Source organism: Castor canadensis, chromosome 17 (genome assembly GCF_047511655.1).
Source record: "Castor canadensis chromosome 17, mCasCan1.hap1v2, whole genome shotgun sequence".
Classification (NCBI taxonomy): Eukaryota; Metazoa; Chordata; class Mammalia; order Rodentia; family Castoridae; genus Castor; species Castor canadensis.
Window position 1 is genome coordinate 2,192,736 of NC_133402.1, and position 21,458 is coordinate 2,214,193.

Sequence of the window (21,458 nt, forward strand, 5' to 3'; positions counted from 1 at the left end):
GTACATAGACCTTGCTTTCAAATGAGGCCAGAGAGGAAGAGTGAGCTCAGGCATCCTCAGTATCCTGGAGTGGGCATTGGCTCCTCTCTGCCTTCAGCCTTGGAGTATGGGATTTGGTTGGAAGGGACAACTTTACTGGGCATTTGAAAAGTCTGGGGAGTGGCCAAAATCCAGGGCACTGTCGTCCTCCCATGGGTGCTCTGCCTATCAGTATGTAAGCTTCCTCAGCAGCTCTTGTTCTCTGTGACTATCCTGACTGCCTCTCCAGCAGATTCACCCTCCTTTGCATTCTTCATTTTGTCCACATTCCTTATTCCTCTGACATCTGGGAATACTGTCTTTTTCCTTTTGCTTAGGAGTCAGGGAGACAGGTCCATGGATGTTAGGGCAGGCCACACTTCTTGGCCTCCAGCTCACTGCTGGACCAGGCAGGTGGGCTGTCCTTGCTCCCAGCAGGTGCTCTTCCCTTAAGTGGAGCTCGTTCCCCTTCCCTGTCTTCTCCTGGCCATCTTCAAAGGTGGTTCAAGCTTCCAAGGGCTTGGCTTTGCCGTTCCACCTTTTTTTTTTTCCTTCATTTTATTTTATTTATTTATTTATATTCATTTATTCACACGTGCATACAATGTTTGGGTCACTTCTCCACCCTGCCCCCCTTCCTGCCATTCCATCTTGACGAAGGGCCCAGTTCCTCTCCATTCTGCCTCTCTGTGCCATTCCTATTCCACACCAGTTCTTCTATGTTAAAACTTTGTTCTATCCTGCTCCCATCCTTTTTTTGTGTGTGTGGTGGTGGTGATATTGGGGTTTGAACTAGGGCTTCACATTTGCTAGGCAAATGTTCTACCACTTGGGCCACTCGGCCAACACCTCCCATTTAAAAAAAAAAAAATTTTTTTTTTTCTAGTCCAGGGCCTCATCATTCTAAGCATACGCTTTACCACTGAGCCACATCACCAGCCCTCTGTTGGCTGGATTTGTTTGTTCTTTTGTTTCTTTAAAAGTGCTTGTTGTGTGTAGGGAGGTGCTGGTAAGCAAGGGGAAGGCTTGCCCTCCTTCTTCAGGTAGGAGTTACATGTACATAGAATATCGAGAGGCATGTCATAGTCTCTAGAGAGCAGGACCAGCTGGCAAGAGCAAGCCAGGATGTCTCCAGTGTGAGGCTGTTTGAGCTCAGTGGACCAATGAGAAGCATGTGGGCCTTGAGGGATAGCCCTGAGATGGGAATGGGCCATCTCTTTGAGCCATGATGACTTGGCACCAATTTTGGATTTTCTCCTAGTTGTGGTGGTGAGCACAGAATTTGCTCTGATTCTAGCCCCTCATGGTCCATGCTGGGAGAAAACAAAGAGTTGGGTGGCTCCTGGTGTTTGCCCTCAGAACCTGGTATAGAGTATTATCTGTTACTGAGCCTAGAGAGACTGGGCAGTAGCTGAACTGAGGATGGATACTGGGTTGGCATTTGATATATCTGCTGGTACTTGCTGTTTGAGGGCCAAATGGGCCTCTGGGTGGCTGCCGGCAGAACCCTGAAGGTTCAGGGACATGCAGATCCAAAGTTAACGGACTGCCTGGCCACCTCGTGGATGATGGCAATGGGATATGGAGCCCAGAGGCCACAGGATCAAATTTATTCTGATAAGGGGGTTACAGTTGCCTGGCGAGATGTAGTCAAGTACATAGACCTGTGCCTGGCCAGGGGATTTACTTCATGCAAGTTGTTCACAGTTGGACAGGCAGTTTTCTCAGGGGCAGGGTTCAAGACAGTAGCAGGAGAGGTAGTGGAGACATACTGAATGAGTTCTTCCTGGAAATCTCACTTAGAGAGGAGCAGTGGAGTGGTCCAGTATGTGGTGGGCATGTTGATCGTTTGTTTTGGTTCTGATAGAATGTTGGTGTCTGGATGGGGCCTGCTGTTTCCCAATATTATTATCTCTGGTCTCCACCTCTAGCCCCACCTCCATTGGTACTGCTCATACAGCAGCCATCAGTGACCCTATCTCTTTCACCTCTGTGACTGCCTCCATCCCTTCCTTGTACCTCCTGGGGCCTCGTGACCACACCTCTTTTTGAGTCTATGGGATCTCTTATTACCAGGCATTCAGAGATCCTGGCCTGGGCTTCCTGGGAGCCTTCAGACAATGCTTCTTTTTGGTCTTGAAGGTCTGTTACTAGTCAGCTTTATATTGCCTCCACAAAATGCCTGTGGCAGCTTTATGAAGAGAGACTTATTTAGCTCACAGTTTAGAGGCTGCAAATCTAAATGGCATGGTACAGGCTGTGGCCCTGTGGCAGATAATGGATGGTGGAACATGTGCGGAGGAAGGGTCACATCTCAAGCCAGGGAGCTGAGAGAGTGGGCAGGGTGGGGCTTGCTTCTTTCCTTACAACCCTCTCTTGAGAATTACCAAGCAAAGGGGAACTGCCTCCTATCTAGTGACCCAAGGATCTCTCACTAGGCCCACCCTCTTAAAGGTCCCACCATCTCCCAGTACTGCTACCCTGTGGACCAAGCCTCTAATCACATGTACCCTTGGAGGCCACCCAAACAATATCCAGGTGGGACAGAATCACACACACTTGATGTCTTCTTCTCCTGGGGTCAAAGCCCAGACATGGATGCTCTTGCTGTCTAATTTCCATATGGGACTGGCCAGAGTACTACAGGTGGAGAGGTCTCTAGGTTTTTTGTCTAGTGGCACATACTGTTCTTGATCATTAAGACAAATGCCAGAGTACTGGGAGGTCATGAAAGTTTACTTACGTCCCACAAGAATGAGACAAGTGACTTCTGCCCCACTTGGAATCTTTGGTGTATATTGTGTTGAGAAAGAAAAGAAAATGAAACTTAGCATGGAGAAATGCCCAGAAGTGACACCATCCTCCCTTTAGCCATGATTTTCAGTGAGAGGGAGAGGGGAGTGGTTGCTCATGTGCACTTAGCTATCTCACTGCACTCATGTGACTGGATGATGAACTCACCTACCCTGAGGACTGGTGAGGTGAGGCAGAGCCTGGGGACACCCCTGCCACGGGCTGACAATAGGCAGATGGATCGTGAAGTTCTTCACCAGATGTATTGCCAGAAGGTTAGAGTAAGCACAGAAATCCAGCTGAGCAAAGGTCCTCTCCTAGTTTGGTGTGACTCTGGCTTGATCAGAGCCTGAGCAGTGAGGACTTTCTTCTTCGTGCACAGATAAAGACTGAAGGGGTGTCAGATGCTGTTGCTTGCTGCCTGGCCACCTTCCTCTAGCTCCTACTATGCTGGTGTGCACCTGCAAGTTCACAGCATGAATCTTGATTGCAGGATGGAGTCACGAACATTGCCCTGTCCTCCTTTGCTTTGTGACCTTGAATCAGTTGCTTAATCTCTGGGCCAGCTTCTTCCTCTGCACATTTCAGGCATTAGGCTTCCAGGCTCCGTAGTGCTATTCACAGGCTTGGTCTGTACTTGTCTTCCCAGGAGCTTGCCCAGTCTGTGCCAGAGAGGACAGCTGCTGCCCTGGAGCACTAAATATGACTGAGGGGGATGTGTGGTGGACTGATGAGGTCTAAAAGAGTGCCCTAGGATGAGGAAGGCATTGATTGCAGAGTACTGGCAACCTGAGCAGTAATCCTGGGTTCTGCTGCTGAATAGAGAACCAGAGGTATTCCTCACTCAGAAAACATGAACCAGTAAGGGGTCAGATAAAGGGCAAAATCATGAAGCTGAAAGAGGCAAGAAGCTGTCCTCAGCCCTGGCTGTGACAAGGTTGAGTCTCACATCTGGGCTCCTAATTAGTGAGGCCCTGGGCAGCCCAGGTGGGGCCAGATCTGGTGGCTCCGTGGCAGCAGCCTCCCTTGTGAGGGAGCAGGCAGGGTGAGGGATGAGGTGAGAGGGCCTGGCCAAGACCCTCTGCATTCCCCCAGAGTAATAAAGAAGGGCTTACTTTCTGTTTTTTTTTTTAAACATTGTCCTAGTTGGGAGGCATGAATGATTCAGAGATGGGCCTGGAAAAGGGACAGCTTTGGCTGTGGTCTCTTCCCTCTTAGGTTTGTCCTCACTGCTCTGGAGCCTCAGGATCCTTTCTTGGTGGAACATGGAAGGGCCTTGGCTGACAGAATCACAATAGAATTAAGAAACCCACCCTGAGCATGAGCCAGTCTTAGAATGTGACCTCCAGAGCCTCTGCTCAGGATGGTGTCCCAGCCTGTCAGGGAGTAGTACCTGGAGGTTTCCACTAAGAGGCGCAAGTGTTCAGTGCTTCCAAGGAAAACAGTTACATGGAGCTATTTCTTGTCAGCCTCAGTCCCCTTGGAAGGAGGGGACTACAAATGGAACACATCGTGCTGAGAAGAGGCTGGCTGTCCCTTGTGCCTCTCTCCAGCAAATAGAGCACATGAATCTGACAAATAGAGCAAGTGAATCATGATATTAAGAAAATGAGTCTTCACTTACAAAGCATGTCACTTTCATGCATGGAAGGAGTAGCTGCATGTGTGAACTGTTAGTGCAACGTGGGGCACAGCAGGTTTAGGCACAGCTCACAGCTACAGCCCTAACCTCAAGGTTCTGTTAGGATCCTGTCTTCCAGAGCTGTGTTCTCTGCACTTGAAACTGCCCGTATGTTATTTGTGCCTTGGCCAGGGGCCAACAGCCTGACAGCCATCTAGTAGTTCCTTCTCACAGGCCATAGACACCTTTTGGGACCATATGTCCAGAAGGGCAGTCCGGGTTGAGAGATGCTGTCCATGTTTTTCCAGAGACTGTATTATTGTGTTCTTAGAGGGAAACCTGCACTGGTTCCTGGTCTTGGAGCCAGGCTTGCATCTGACTCAAAAAAATCGTGACTGTCTTGGAGCACAGGTACCTTCAGTTTGCATTTAATAAAAATTTCTTACTGGGCTCTTAAGGTTAGTTTTTAAAAATAATTTTCCCATTCTTCCTTAACTGTACAATATTCAGATTTTGGCCTTAGTTATGCCAAAAATGGAGAACTACTTAAATATATCCGCAAAATTGGTTCATTTGATGAGACCTGTACCCGGTTTTACACAGCTGAGATCGTGTCTGCTCTAGAGTACCTGCATGGCAAGGGCATCATTCACAGGTAACAGAGGTCACCCAGGGCAGTGCTTATAGGACAGTCACTGTAATGATTAGGGCCAGTGGCCATGTGACCCACAGCTACATCTGATGCCCAAACTACTAGTCCTCTGGGTCAGTACTGGCTTACTTTTATGGATGGTTTGACATAGGTGCCAAGTGGTAGCTCAATGTGAGAGCTAAGAAAAGGCCGGAAGTGAAAAGAATCTGTACTTGGAGAGTCTCACCATTAATCATCAGGTCAATGTGGCTAGGTGGCTTCTGCCAAGCCAGCAGTTCATATTGTCTTGACTGGTGGTTTTATTTTGTTACTTGTAGCTTTTTTGTCTACTTATTTCTGGTCTCATTTCCCATGACTTTATTCTGATAGAATCAAATCAAAAGTATTCATAAGCTCTTTATGAATTAAAAATGATAGATTATTTCTCCACAAAAAGTTTATTAGAAGTGATGAGTATAGTTATAAAGTGATGTAATTCAAATGTCCTTATTGTATGCATTTGATATTTATTCAGTGTGAACTTTGGACTTGCATTCTTGGATGTTAGTCTGTAAAGATGATAAGTATTCATCAGTTCATTATGTTTTTGTTAAAATGTTAAGTATGTAATAATGCTGCTCTTTGAAGTACTTCATCTCAAATGTAAAAATCTTTTCAGGGACCTGAAACCAGAAAACATTTTATTAAATGAAGACATGCACATCCAGATCACAGACTTTGGAACAGCAAAAGTGCTATCCCCAGAGAGCAAGCAAGGTGTGTGAGCTTGACTTCCATTAGAGCTTTGCTTTGTACTTAAGCTGAAGTCAAGAAATGTGTTGCATTGTGTCATCTTCATTGTTAATGTAGGGTTTGTGGTGCCTGTGCTGGGTCCCCACTGTGGGGCCTCAGGCAGCATGTGGTGGAGGAAGGAAGGGAGAGACTCAGGATCTTCCACAGTGCTGGTGTCACATCATGCCTTCTCATCTGCACACCAGACATGGCATTGGCTTCTCTAGATGCTGCGGGTAGTGTCTCAGGGAGCACGTTTTTGGATCCCTGATTTTAGGGAGGTTCTAGAAAATTACAACAGTTGGCGGTTGATTTTGCTGCTAGTGTAATTGCTGACCCTCCAAGTTCTGTCCCTTGGGGTAGCATCTAGCTTTGAATCACACTATGACACCTGCAGAAGTGCTATGAAGAGTCTACTGTGGCTGAGAAAGTGGCTAGGGCCATCTTAATAGCCAGGGGACGACTCACTGCTTTTCTAGTGCTCACTGGATAGAAACTTCATACTCAGGAGGTATAAAAAAAGTGCAATTGAACTCCGGGACTACACTATAGCACTAAGGATGCAGTGTGGAGGAAGGGAAGCTGTATTATGGTTAATAAGTGACCTTGCAAAGGAACCTGGGTACTGAGACATGCGTGATAGAGCTGCCTGGCCTCTTCACTGCACCTAGGGTTCCTGTGAGACAAAGACCTTGAAGGAAAGTACTGGGGAACATGTGCTGGCCACAGGCTTGGAGTGTAGGTATGTTGGTGGTTGAAAGATTATGACAGAAGACTGGAGGTGTGGCTTAAGCAGTAGAGTGCTTGCTTTGCAAGCAGGAAGCCCTTAGTTCAAATCCCAGTCCCATCAAAAAAAAAAAAAAATTGACCTTGCTGGGTGCCAGTGGCTCACACCTGTCATCTTAGCTACTCAGGAGGCAGAGATCAGGAGGATCAAGGTTGGAAGTCAGCCTGGACAAATAGTTCCATGAGACCTGATCTCAAAAAACCCATCACAAAAAAGGGCTGGTGGAGTAGCTCAAGGCGTAGGCGCTGAGTTCAAACCCCAATACTGCCCCCAAAAAAAGAAAAAAAAAATTCTGACAGAATCTTTGGTTATGGTTCCACGACTGCGCTCTAGAAAAGGGATGCAGGAGCACAGTGCAGTGGAACTTCTGGCCTCTCCACCAATGGCAGTCTGGTTCTTTGGAGCCTGAGAGGATTACAGCCAGGAGGAGAAAGAGAGTCCAATTTACAGATGTGGGTTCTAACCACACAGTGCTGCTGAGAGTCAGCCAGCTGGCTTCCCCCGCATGGAACCTTGTATTTCTTGTGTTTCCTCAGTGCTATTCACATGGAGGATCCATGCGATTCTTTTGCTGCTTTCCCAGCCCCAGGAGACTCTTCATAGCATGTCTGCAGGTGTCATAGTGTGATTCAAAGCTAGATGCTACCCTAGGGGACAGAACTTGGAAGGTTAGCAATTACAGACAGACACATGACCGACAGCAGCAAAAGTACAGATTCTAGCTATGCTTTACCACTGTGCAGTCCTTGAGGCACCAGGTCTCCTTTGCGAGTCCTAACACACTATCCTTGGGAATGAAGGAAGCCTTGGTGTTAAGGAAGAAGCTGTTTTTTTTTTTTTTTTTTGTCTTTTCCTTTTGCGGTACTGGGCCTACACCTTGAGCCACTCTACCAGCCCTTTTTTGTGAAGGGCTTTTGTGAGATAGGATCTCACAAACTACTTGCCCAGACTGACTTTGAACTGTGATCCTCCTGATCTCTGCCTCCTGAGTAGCTAGGATTATAGGCGTGAGCCATCGGCACCCTGCTAGGAAGAGGCTGTTGTTTCCTCAGGTAGCATAACCTGGTACCCTCGCTTCCCTCCTGGCACTTCTGAGATGACTCAAAACCTGAATATGTTTGACTCATTCCTAATAATAGGATTAGCTGGTAATCCTATTTTTCATGGACTCAGTGTAACTTCTAGTGATAAGCATTGTCCATGACATGGTAGAACCAAAGCTTTCTTATGAGAAGTCTATCAGTTCCTCATTATGCCTGTGCTGACTTTTCCCACCTGAGACAAGCCCACTGTGTCCTAGAGGGCAGCTGGGTTGTACTCTGGGCATTTCTTCCTTTATGCAGATTTTCTTCAGAATTGGATAATTTAGCCTTATAGCCACTTAAAATATATAAAATTTTGAATTTCTCAGTGAACTCAGAATAACTCTTTTCTTTCCTATTTGGAAGAAGGAGGCTGTAAGTCCTTAAATTGTTGTAACCGAGGGTCAAGTGCTTGTGTATATAGAGGAGGTGGGAAGGTTTTCTCCCTTCCTAGAGAAAAAGAGAATGGTGTGATTCTTTTTCTTTTTAGTAACTCATTCTCACTTCTGTTTGATATTGTTCAGAAACTTAGAATTTATTCCTGTGTTGGCTTTTTTTTTTTTTTTTGGCAATATTGAGGTTTGAACTCAGGTCCTCACACTTGTTAGTTGTGTTGGCTTCTTTTTACTTTTGTGGGAAGATAGTTTCCCAAGAACATCTTGAAAGTTTGTAGAATAGAGTGCTTGTGGGACAAGGCTCCAAGTTCCTTATTTGTGTAGTGGTTGCACCCCTCCTCCTAGGGGTCTGTCGCTTTGTCACAGACTGCTATCCCAATGGTTCTGTGTGGCCTGTGGTCACAAGGGAAGGTGATAGCCAATGGAGCAGCGCAGCTGTTCAGGGCCTGTGGGCCAGTGAGGACTTCTGACATTGACCTCACCAAGGGTCCTGTGGATGTGTCCTACCTAGTGAAGGCAATTTAATCACTTGAAGTGAGCCTTACGTCTCTCCTGGCCTTTGCCCTGTCTCCAGGAGGCTTGGGGAAACACCAGGGTATCCTGGAAGTTTAGATTTGGGATTGTTTCCTGGAAACTTACGTTCTAACCTTTCTGGTATTCATTCAGATATGGAGGCTCCACTCAGCAACAGGAAGGAGATTAGGGCAGCAGGTGTGGGTCCATGGCCAGAGAGCACAGATAGGAAGGCTTCTGTCATTGCTGTGCTCTGCAACCCCACTTTGGACAGACGGCCATTGTCCAGAGCCTCAGATCAGTCACTGCTTCCCTTCCTGCTGAGCTGTGGACTCAGAAAACCCTCTCACAGCCACCTTGGCCTTGACACCATTCTCACATGGCCAGTTTAATAGGTTATCATGTTTTAATTGGACTCTCTTTGGTTCACTGCTTGGTTGAATATCTTCATTTGGGTTTGGCTCTTTGGTTTTCTTTCCTCTTGAGTCTCTTCAGTGTTCTTGGCAGTATCTTTTGGGATACTTGTGTAGCCTTGAAGCCTTCACAGAAGACCATGTATTGAAGGGACCGTTTATAGGGCTGAGGGACCATCCAGGCTGGGTCCCTGCAGTGGGACTGGGAGCTTCCCTCAACACCTGGAGGGTCCAGGTGGGAGAGGGCAGCTTAGAACCAGCTTGCAGGCAAGACAGGTGATAGCAGCCACTGTGAGGAACCCTAGCTTTCCTAGTCACTAGAGCAGAAGGAGTTAGGCCAGCTATAGTGCTGCTTTGCTGTGCAGCAGTCTTCGGGGCTGTGGGATGACTAGGGGTCTCCAGTGATGAATGGGTCCAAAGCACCTGGGTGCCAGCCCTGTTGCCTGCAGGTGAGCATTGCATAGGGCAGGATTGAAGGTGCCAGAATGTGGAGTGTCCCTGGGCTAGAGGCCCTTGTAGCTCCTGAACCCCTGCACTATTGGTGACTGAAAAGAGGGTGGTCCCTGGCCTGCAGCTGTTTGTTGCAGGTGCCATGTATCCAGCATTGAGCTCAACAAACAGGACCCCTGTCCTCATGCTGCCCCATTATAATGACAGGGTGATGGGTGAATGTGACAAGTGCTTTCTGCAGTCCAGTGTCAAGTGGGAGGTGCCAGAGAGGAGAGTGCAGTGTTCTGGGGCCCACAAGTGTTGTTGGGTCTGGATAGTCGTGCTCCTGGGAGTGTTCCATTCATCAGCACTGAGCTGATCATGAGTTTCTGTCTGTTGTGTGTAGATGACGACATCCTGAGGAACACACCAGCATGGGGCCACTGTGGTTGAAGACAAGGGACTGTGCCTCAAAGTGTGACCTTTTCTCTTTTTCCTGTTCTCAGCCAGGGCCAACTCGTTCGTAGGAACAGCACAGTATGTTTCTCCAGAGCTACTCACAGAGAAGTCAGCCTGTAAGAGGTAACCTACTTTTATCAAACTGCATTTCTCTCTATAGTAGCTACCAAGTTTTTGGTAATAATTGAGAGAGGGATTTTAGTGACTTGTAAATGGTCAAGCATAGGCTCAATGTGGTGGTGCATGCCTATAATCCCAGTATTCAGGAGAAGGAGGCAAGAAGATCATGAGTTTGATGCCAGACTGGGCTACATAGTGAGACCTGTCTCAAAAGGAACAAACAAAAGGGGCCAACCACACTTTGAAGGGCGGGGGAGAGCGGGGGGCGATTCTGGGGTTACTCAGGGCCTCATACTTGCTAGGTAGGCATTCTTACTGCTTGAGCCACTGTGCCAGCCTAGTCTATTGCTTTTTAATCTGTACTTTTTCTTTGATACACATACATGCTGCTTCATATTTTATACTTCTGGATTGGTTGGTGCTTTTTTCTTTTTTCTTGTTCCTTTAGAAGAGCTGCTCAGTGGGGAAGTGTGGCTGCCATGCTGCAGGGTTGCAGCAGCCTCACACCTGCTATTCAATGTCACAGCTCTACTGAGGTGGGTGGAGATCCTAGAGGGACAGGTGGAGGAGGCTTCCAGCCTGGGGCAGCCAGTAGTGGATCAGGCCTGGCAGTGGTCAGAAGCGTTGAGGGTCTTTGAGAGATGCAGCTGGGCCTTGGTGGCCTCAGTTGTGAATATTATAAGCATGAGATGGTGGAGGGAACATGGGGCTGGCACTGGAACAAGGGTGGTTTCTGTTTGCAAGATCAGAGGTTAAAAAGTGGAGAAGGGTCATTCTGCAGGGCTTGGCTGGGCAGCAGAGGGCAGGAGGACCAACATCCCAGGGCCAAGACAGTCAGAGGTGGCATTAGAATCTGGGTTTAAGGTTTAGGGAAAACAAGTCCAGGCAACAGGGTCTGTGGAATGAAGTGTGGCTGGGCTCTTCCCATCCTGTCCAGTCAAACTCTGTGTGACGCCTGGTTTGGGTCCTACTGCTCCACCTGTTGGTACCCTCCCTTGAAGACCACACTGTCAGTGTCCTGCTCTGTCAGGTTATAAATGACTGCCCCTGTAAGAATGAGCTTAACACCTCTGTTTCTGAACTTGACAGTTTTAGAAACTACAGTGGAGCCACAGGTACAAACATGATGACCTGACAGAAGGATGCTCTGAAAATTAAGCTTGGGGATCTCACTGGTATCAGGCTTTTGTGTTTTTTAACCTTATTCAGATTTTGGATTCTTGGGTTTTTTTCGGGGGGAGCAGGCAATATTGGAGTTTGAATTCAGTCCTCACATTGTTAGGCAGGCATGCTACCACTTGAGCCACTCCACCAGTCCTGTTTTGTGTTGGGTGTTTTCAAAATAGGGTCTCTCAAACTATCCACCAGGACTGGGTTCAAACTGTGATCCTCCTTATCTCTGTCTTCTGAGTAGGATTACAGGCATGAGCCATCAGCACCCAGCAGATTTTGGTTTCTTAGCACAGGCCAGACATTGTTCTGGAATTGCCTGAACAGCTCTGTCTGTTCCAAGCTGCCCAATGGGAACATTTCTGCTCCTTGGGATACTTGGCGTATCGGGAGTCAATTTTGGTTGTCACGGTTGGGTGGGGGGCTATTGGTCTACAGTGGCTGGAGGCAAGGATGCTGCTTCCCATCCTTTGGTGGAGCAGAAGATGCTCTGGCCGACATCTGAGGTGCCAGGTAGGGGTACTGTACCCCCAGTTTTCTGGTGTGTATTGCTGCTGCCCTACAACAAGCCTCTCCTTGCTATTGGTTCCTCCCAGGGCAGTGAGCTCATCTGCATAGATGGGAAAGTGCTCCAGTCACATGGACCACATTGTGCACGCAGGGTGTGCGGCTCATGTTCTCTAGGAAGATAGATGAAATAAGAAGAAAATGGGTTCTGTGGGGTAGGAACAGTGCTCCTAGTGAGGGAGGCATCACTGTGCAAATACTAATTTTTTCTGATTTTTAGAAGGGATTCCTTGCTGGGTGCTGGTGGCTCACGCCTGTAATCCTAGCTTCTCAGGAGGCAAAGACTAGGAGGTTTGAAGCCAGCCTGGACAAATAGTTTGTGAGATCCTATTTTGAAAAAACCCATCACAGAAAAAGGCTGGTGGAGTGGCTCAAGGTGTATGCCTTGAGTTCAAGCTCCAGTTCCGTTAAAGAGAGAAAAAAAAAAAGAGGGATTCCTATAACTTGTAAAGAGGCCTCCAAACCCACTTGTGGTCACAGATGATAATTTGGTGTTTATCTTTCTAGTTATTTTTCTGTGCATTTTATGTATGCTTGTATAGTTTTCATATTGGATAGCCAGTGTGGATTCTGCTCCTTGTTGTTCTGTGACAATTAAAATTATCTGGTGACATCTTTACCAACTGGAGAATTCTCTGTTGCTTGAGTTTATCATAGGTCATTAAACTGACCCTTTGTGCTGGACATGGATGGAAGTAGTGCTACTGTGCCTCCTGTGTGCTGGCCAGTTTGTACAGGGCAGGAGGGCATAGGTGTTCTGCATCAGGAGTGCCCTGTAATATAACTGGTGGGAGAGACAGGGCTAGGGCTGCCCCAAGTACCTCTATCAGGGTTTCAAGAAGTGGCATGATTTGGGCTAATTGAACACTTAAAAAATCCTTAGTACATACTGTCTTCCAGAACTTTATACTGGCTTCCCCTTTATTATTGTATTAAAAAGACACTTAAAGTTCTAGAACATAGCTCATGTTAAAACACTGAGATAATTCACAGAGGTGAAAGCTATCCCAGTGTCCTTACTGCTTGAGTTCCTGCGCTCTGGTGGGAACCTGAGAAGCAGCAGGTGGCTCCACCCTGCTGTATTCCCAGAGGGGTGGATGCTTTGCAACCTGGTTTTTCTTGTGTCACTCTCTATTTTAACTAGACAAACACTAAAGAAAACCAAGTTATAAAAACTACTTACTGAGTTGAATGTAAATTTCATTTTTAAAATGTCCTTCCTTCTGTCTCCTATGGCTCAGATTTTTAATTTTTTTGCATTTTTTATTTTTACTTATTTATGTATTTATTTTGGCAGCACTGTCAAGGCCTCACACTTGCTAGGCAGGTGCTCTACCACCTGAGCCACTCAGCCCAACCTTTTTATGTGACGGGTTTTTTCAAGATAGGGTCTCAGGAACTATTTGCCCAGACTGGCTTTGAACTGCAATCCTCCTGATCTCTGCCTCCTGAGTAGCTATGATTGCAGGTATGAGCCACCAGCACCCAGTGTTTTTTTGGTTTTTAACCCAACCTCAGTGCCTTCACCTGTGCCCCAGCTTGCAAGTACAAAGGGGCTAAGATAGTCTTATCCTAAGGCTCAGGCACTGTGTCTGACCTGTTCCAAGTGGTGGTTATCACCCACACTCTATAGCATCATCTTCCAGAATGTCATGATGCTGTGCCATCAGCCTGTGAACCTTACATGCACCCAGTGCAGCTGAGTATGGAGGGCAGGGCTCAGAGAAGATAAGACCTGTAAGGTCATTTCAGTGCACTGAAAATGGCCAGGAATGCTGGACGTGCTGGGAGAGTACCATAATGACAGGCAAGAGGGAAGCCTCAGGGTCCCTGATGGGTGAGAACTGGGGATATCTAGCACTGTTTTCTTTTAAAATAGGTAGTCCCAGTCAGACATGATTATGGACTGAAGCAGGAGGATATATTGAGCCTGGAGTCCAGGACCAGCCTGGGCAACATAGTGAGACCTGGTTTCCAAAGAAAAGATAGTCCAGATGTTTTTAAAGGAGAGACAGAGCTTTTCACAGCAGAATCCAAGAAGGGAAGGACAGAGCTTACTTTGTGTACATCCTGTGCTGGCCCTTGGCCCCTGCATGCTGTGTGCATTTATGCTTGTCCTGGGGTGAGCATGAGTGGATTAGAAGGGCATCTGAATTAGCCACAGCTGTATTGCGCTGGCCTCCTCTCGAGAGTTGCGCTGGTTAGCACTCTTCAGCACCTACCCTACTCCTCTGCAGCAGCCAGGACTGTCACAACGTTAGGAGTGAACTCTGCTTTCCCTTTAGGATGAGACAAGTTATATGTGAAAGTTGCTAGCCCCCCAGTGGAGGTGGCAGAGCTATGAGGGTTGGTGATGCCTGCCATGTGTAGGACCCTCTGGTCTGGGTCCTGGAGAGGCTCCCCAGAGAGCAGGTTCAAACCTCACACGTACCTGGTCTTAAGGGACAGGAGTACACTGGAGGATGAAACGGGGGTGGTGTAGACAGAGTGGAAAAATGAACTTTGTCATTTAACTTGTACCAATGCCATTTTTCTTTATCTTTTCCCTACCTTAAAGTTCAGACCTTTGGGCTCTTGGATGCATAATCTACCAGCTTGTAGCAGGACTCCCACCATTCAGAGCCGGGTAAGATGGAGCCCTCATCTCTCAAGCTTCTGAGACCATCACAGCTGATAGCAAGTGGGAGGGGAGTGCCAGGGGACATACCCAGCTGGGGAGAGACTTTCACCACGAGTCACAAATGCACAGGGCATGATGACTTGTGGGTGACCTGTGAGATGAGGGTTGTGCCGGGAAAGTACTCTGGCACTGAAGGTTTGAAGGGCCCTGCCCAAATGACTCCCCCCCTTTTTTTTTTTTCTCCTAAATTCACAGAAACGAATATCTTATATTTCAGAAGATCATTAAGTTGGAATATGACTTCCCAGAAAAATTCTTCCCTAAGGCAAGGGACCTTGTGGAAAAACTCTTGGTAAGTATTGGTGGAAGGACCATGCAGGCATCTCGTGCATACTCTGACCCTACACTAAGAATGACATCCCTGGGGGTTTCTGTATTGAAGGAAAGGTTCGTTTAAGATTGACAGTTATTGTAAATAGACTTAATGTCTTTTTTTTTCATCTCCTCTCATTATAAACCTTTCACTTTCCAAATGCCTGCTTCTTGAGTTTAGTAGGATAGGAAATTGCTGTATTGTTTTGCATGTGCTTATCAACATTGCATAGCATTTTTTTTTTTTTTACACTTTTTTTTTGTTTGTTTGGTTGGATTAGGGTTTGAACTCAGGGCTCATGTCTGCAGAGCAGGTATTCTACTGCTTGAGCCACACCTTCAGTCACACGTAGAATTTTAAGTTATGGCTGCTGGAGTGAGTGGGTGTTTTACAGTGGCAGATGGCTGTAAATTCCACATCAGTGACATCTGCTGGTGTCAACTTTAGAGTAAGTTGCAGGAAGGCTTTAAAGATCAACCAAAGTAATGAGGCAGACAGAGAAACAGGTTAATCTGGGAAAGGTGTGCCAGTTTATATTTCAGAGACTGAAGTGTCCCAGTTCTGGCTACTTTGGACCCTAGACTTCACTTCTTTCTGATTCTTTGTAAATAGAGTTAGTACTGCCTCTGTGGACAGGCCAAGGGTTAGCTCTTCCCAGCCATCTCCTGGCCTCCTTCTACTCTACTCTCGTCAGTAGGGAGTGGGCTTGATCCCCTTGTGGGCCTGAGGGCACAGCCCCTTCCCTGGGGGAGACAATGCTACAGCCTTCCACTCTGCCTCTGTGAGAGCTTGCTTCCCAGACTGATTGTTCTTCTCTGTGCTTAGAGCCAGTCAGTTCATTTTTCCCTTGTTTTATGATTTTTAACTGCATGCTTTAAAAAAATTTTTGTGCTGCTGTCTATATTTTGAGGGTAAGATTGCTTTTCACCTGTGGGAAGAAAGGGGCAGAGCCTCCGGGTGAGGCAGGAACCCTGAGTGGCCTCCTCTCTTCCTGCTGTGGGCGTGGTCAGGCCTGGGAGTGGGCTACAGCATCTCTACTCTTCCCAGGAGTACTGAGAATCAAAAACAGTTGTTCATAAAGATCTTTTTTGTCTGAACTACATTTTAACACTGACAGCGGCTTGTCTTGACTATCATTTAAGGTTTTAGATGCCACAAAGCGGTTAGGCTGTGAAGAGATGGAAGGGTACGAACCTCTCAAAGCTCATCCGTTCTTTGAGTCCATCATGTGGGAGAATCTGCACCAGCAGACGCCTCCAAAGCTCACAGCTTACTTGCCAGCCATGTCAGAAGACGATGAGGACTGCTATGGCAATGTAAGCCAGCACCTGTTGAGGGTAGCTTGGGTGGGGAGGACTGCTTTCCATGCTGTGTGAATATAGCTCCTCTGTTTACAGGGGCTTCATGCCCAGGTGCCACAAGGCCCTGATTTGTATGTTGAGTGGCTAAAATGTGTGAGCCAATATTGTAGACCTGTTGGTGGTTGAACACTTTGCCACCATGAGGTATTGATCAACAGGCTTTGGGTGAACTCATTCCTCTGGAGAGTTTTCACCTGTCAGGGGGTTGGGAAGGCTGAACTGCTGGATGAGGGAGGAGCAACCTGCCCTCATTTGGACTCCTGTCACTGGGTCTTTTGGTGTCTCATTTTGGTGGCTTTTGGCTTGGTGATTTTATAATTGCTTCTAAGATGTTCTGGAAGCAATTCTGTTTATCCTTCTAAGAGAAACCTGGAGTGCTGCTGCTTGAACTTCCAGTGATGTGGCATTTGAGGGTGGACCCTGATCTCTGCAGTTCTGTGCTCAGCGGGAGAGGCCCAGCCCAGTCCTGTGAGGTACAGCCCATGTCTGTGGGCAACTTCTGTCGCTGGCTTTGAGGCTTCTTGTGACTATATACACAGGACCTTAAGTATACTTTATTCTGAAAACTTCTTATCCTAGAAGCGGGCATTGGTGGCTCACATCTGTAATCCTAGTAACTTCAGAGGCTGAGGTCAGGAGAATCATGGTTCAAGGCCAGCCCAGACAAACAATTTGCAAGACTCAGTCTCCAAAATAACCACAGCAAAATGGACTGGAGGTGTGGCTCAAATCATAGAGTACCTGCTTTACAAACGCAAAGCTTTGAGTTCAAACCTCAGTCCCACCAAAAAAAGAAACAAAACTTTTTATGCTAGAAAATGGGAAATATGTACAAAAGGACAGAAAGGTATCAGAGCTACTGTGTGCCTGCCAGCACCTCCAATCTTCATTCTTACTCAGGCTCCTCTTTATCATTCTCCATTGTGACCCCCATATTTATTGCTTGCTTGCTTGCTTGATTGATTACAGTACTGGGCTTGAACTCAGGGTCTTCACCTTCATCTTCACCTTGAGCCACTCCACCAGTCATTTTTTGTGAAGGTCTTTTTTTTTTTTTCTGAGATAGGGTCTCCTGAGCTATTTGCCTGGGGATGGCTTCAAACCATGATCCTCCTGATCTCTGCCTCCTGAGTAGCTAGGATTACAGGTGTGAGCCACCAGCACCTGGCTTAAATATGATTTTGAAAGTTTGTTTATTGGTAGTCCATTTTTCTGGTTTGAATTCTTTGTGGCTTATTTTAACCAGTTACCATGCATGGAGTTCTACTTCAATTGGTTGTGGAACTTTAGCTTTTATCTAAAAGCATTATAAAACTAAATTGAAATTACTGGTTTTACCTCTTAGAGATAAAGGGTTCCTTAAATCTCTTACTTAAAGAATGTCATAGTCCCCTTTTTGTCCTAAAGTGCCCCTTTTGCCAAGACTTGAAGGGAGCCACACTAAAGAGCATCTGTGTTCACCTCTGCCTGTTCCTTGATGGTTGTACACACTGCAGAGAACTCTGCTCTGGAACCCGGAATCCCTCATACACATAACCCCCACTCCATCCCAAATGCTGCCTGTATGCTGTTGGATAACACCCTCTTGGGTCACATCAGTGGGAGCTGGTGGGGGCTTTGGTGCCTTCCCTGTTGGGCCTGTCATTCCTGCAGAAGGCATATCCTGGGGTGGCAGGTGGCCATTCAGCTTGTGGGTTTTGGGCCTGTTTCCATCACTCCCATGGGGCAACTGAGCTCTGAAGAAGCCCTGTAGGCTCCAGTATCTCCAGTCTCAGCACCGAGGAGCTTGTCTTCATGCTGGGTGTGCAAGTGCCTGCGTGTGCGAATGTGCACTGGCCCCTAAGCACTGGGATAGCCCATCTGCACTGGATCGCAAGCTTTGGCTGCTCTGAGTATAAGCAGCTTGTTTTGGTTAGGTGGCCATTCCTCAGCTCTTCCTGCCAGTTTGACATGAGGGTCTTGGAAAGTATCTGAGTAGAGAGCTCCCTGTGCCAAAGTTCACCTTCAGACATGAGTCTTGAAAGAGAGCCAGCACAGGGGAAGCCTGCTGCAGAAGCTAGGCACTCCCTCCCCTCAGGTGGAATGCCTTCATCTACAGGTCTGATCTTCTCTTCAGCAGGAAGGGGCTTCTCCTAAGGGAGGAGATGACAGCTCTTCCTACTCTGAAGTCAGGGCATGAGGAGAACAGGTGCCTTGTTTCCTGATTCCCTGCAGCCTGCTGATGGTGACATTTTTTTTCTGGCCTCTGTGGCATCAGAGTAGGCCAAAGCTGGGCTCCTTAAAGGCAGGGTCTGTCTACTTGGGACCAGTGGAGTTGGATGTTTCCTGCTGCTCATGGCAGCACCTCATGCCTTCCCAGGGCTGCCTTTCTCTACCCATCTTGCCTGGCCTGGCCTGCCCCTGTACTGGGCTGCTGAAGGGTAATGGAGGAATGGTTTGGAGCCTCTGTAATGGCTGTGAAACAGTGAGTGGGGGCAGGAATGGCCCATTTTGCATGGTCATGGCAGCTCTGTGATGTAGGGGAGGCAGCACTTCGTTGTTAGGAATTCAATGTTGGCCAGTAGAGTATGACTTTAGGTCATTTTCTGAGCTTCAGTTTCCTTGTCAGAAGTGAGGACAATGGTAGCTGCCACCTTGCTATCTCTGAAGGTGCTAGTGATCCCTGCATGGGGGTCCTGTGGTCGCCTCTGTGAACTTCACACATCCTTGCTGTGGGAGCCTTTGGAGAGGATATGGAGGTTGCACTGGGAGTAGTCCTGGGGCCGTAGCCTCTGTAGAACTGTATGCACATGCATCTGGTAAGGGCCTGTGGGGGCTACAAAGGATGGCAGCTGGCCTCTGTGGAGTTGCAACCAGGGCTCTCTTTCTGGAGGCTTGGGGTATGTATGGAAGGCAGGGCTCGGTTGTAGGGTTTGCAGCCAGTTTCCCAGGATAGCCATGCTTGCCGAGATCTTTTGCCAGAGTTCTTTGTTAGTACCTAGTAGTGTTCGAATGCCTGGTTTTGCCCATGTGGCAAGTTTGTGTGTAGTCTTTTCTCCAGAATAATAGGCAACTTTGTTTCTATCAAGTTTGATTAATCATTGCTGAGCTTGAAATGTTTAAAAAAAAATGAATGTGGTGAGTCAAATCAAAATATGTAGTGCCTCCCTTAGACTCTGAAGATTAAGATTACCAGAACCAAAAGAGGAGTGAGCCTGAGCCTTGAGTTCTGTGCCAAAAGGGTAGATCCTGTGGTCCCTTCTCTTGGGGCCAGCAAGCCTGCAGTTCCTGCTATCCTATCAGTGCCATGCTGGGTGAGGGTCTCAGTCTTTTCTCTCAGGAGATGAAGGCTGACTTGTAGCTCCTCTCTAACTCCTGTTCCTAACAGATGAGGGACCCATGCAGAAAGATCCAGCCTTGAGTTGGCTCAGCGGCCAGATGGCTAGGAGAGATGAATTAGATCTGTCTACACTTATCAGAAGGGACAGACAGGCTGCCTGCCTTGGTAGTGTGTGAACTCACCAAGTGTGAGAGGGCTATTGGGTGGGCAGTATATGTGGATCTTTGATCCTGGAGGCAAATTAAGGTGCCTTTCTCCTTTCTCCTTCTTCCCTGCAGTATGACAATCTCCTAAGCCAGTTTGGCTGCATGCAGGTGTCATCCTCCTCCTCTTCCCACTCCCTGTCTGCGGTGGACACTGGCCTGCCCCACAGGTCAGGCAGCAACATAGAGCAGTACATTCACGATTTGGACACTAACTCTTTTGAACTGGACTTACAGTTTTCCGAAGATGAGAAGAGGTTATTATTGGAGAAGCAGGCTGGTGGAAATCCTTGGTAAGAATTACAGGCTTAAGCAACATTCTGTCTAAAGATGAATGAACGTGGGCAGCAGACTGGGTTGGGCCATTCAGCCTTGGGACGATGCCTCCTTAGTGCCTCACGTAGTTTATGGAGGAAGACCCTTCAAAAAGTGTTGGAACTGGGTGTTCAGGAGGCTGCAGAGCTAGGGGTTGAGTGGGTTTGGGACCCTCAGGTTCCCTAGTTCCAGCGGGCAAGGGTTAACATAGTTCCCTCCTCTGCCCGGCATCTGGACATTCTGGGTGCAAGATTGGAGTCCCTGTGAGCCTGCTGTGGAAACTACTGGGCATTTCTGGTGCTTTGATTTTTATTTGTGTCAAGGTGGACATTTTCCATGTTCATTGGTCATTTATGTTTATTTTTCAAGATATTTCATATGCTTTAGCGGACTGTTTTTTTTTTTCCTTGCATATTTTACCTTCCTTCTTTCCTTCCTCCCTCCCTTCCTTCCTTTTGATGGTACCAGGGATTGAACTCAGGGCCTTAAACTTATTAGGCAAGCATTCTATCACTTGAGCCATACCCCATTGTCCTTTTGGGTTTTTTTGTTTTGTATTGTTTTGTTTTATTTTTTGAGACAGGCTCTTACTATATAGCCCAGGCTGGCCTTGAACTCTGCAGTCTTCCTGCTTAGATCTTCCAGATGCTGGGATTACGGTCTGTACTACCATACCCAGCTTAAAATTGAATTTTGTGTGTGGGGAGGGGGTGTGTGTTACAGGGGCTTGAACTCAGGGCCTACACCTTGAGTCACTGTACTGCCCTTTTTTGTGATGGGTTTTTTTTTTTTTTCATTTTTCTTTTATTATTCATATGTGCATACAAGGCTTGGGTCATTTCTCCCCCCTGCCCCCACCCCCTCCCTTACCACCCACTCCACCCCCTCCCGCTCCCCCCCCCTCAATACCCAGCAGAAACTATTTTGCCCTTATCTCTAATTTTGTTGTAGAGAGAGTATAAGCAATAATAGGAAGGAACAAGGGGTTTTGCTGGTTGAGATAAGGATAGCTATACAGGGCGTTGACTCACATTGATTTCCTGTGCGTGGGTGTTACCTTCTAGGTTAATTCTTCTTGATCTAACCTTTTCTCTAGTTCCTGGTCCCCTTTTCCTATTGGCCTCAGTTGCTTTAAGGTATCTGCTTTAGTTTCTCTGCATTAAGGGCAACAAATGCTAGCTAGTTTTTTAGGTGTCTTACCTATCCTCACCCCTCCCTTATGTGCTCTCGCTTTTATCATGTGCTCATAGTCCAATCTCCTTGTTGTGTTTGCCCTTGATCTAATGTTCACATATGAGGGAGAACATACGATTTTTGGTCTTTTGGGCCAGGCTAACCTCACTCAGAATGATGTTCTCCAATTCCATCCATTTACCAGCGAATGATAACATTTCGTTCTTCTTCATGGCTGCATAAAATTCCATTGTGTATAGATACCACATTTTCTTAATCCATTTGTCAGTGCTGGGGCATCTTG

General features: G+C 47.2%; 1 protein-coding gene across 2 annotated transcripts in view; it reads left to right on the plus strand.

Annotated features, from left to right (window-relative positions):
* Window positions 1-21,458, plus strand: part of Pdpk1 (3-phosphoinositide dependent protein kinase 1) — an 81,827-nt gene that overhangs the window by 39,450 nt on the left and 20,919 nt on the right. For both annotated transcript variants that reach the window (XM_074059168.1, XM_074059169.1), the window contains exons 5-11: window positions 4,943-5,087; window positions 5,743-5,840; window positions 9,981-10,056; window positions 14,348-14,416; window positions 14,666-14,762; window positions 15,926-16,099; window positions 19,742-19,959. In XM_074059168.1, the coding sequence (XP_073915269.1) occupies window positions 4,943-5,087; window positions 5,743-5,840; window positions 9,981-10,056; window positions 14,348-14,416; window positions 14,666-14,762; window positions 15,926-16,099; window positions 19,742-19,959 (877 nt within the window). The remainder of the gene's footprint in view (window positions 1-4,942; window positions 5,088-5,742; window positions 5,841-9,980; window positions 10,057-14,347; window positions 14,417-14,665; window positions 14,763-15,925; window positions 16,100-19,741; window positions 19,960-21,458) is intronic.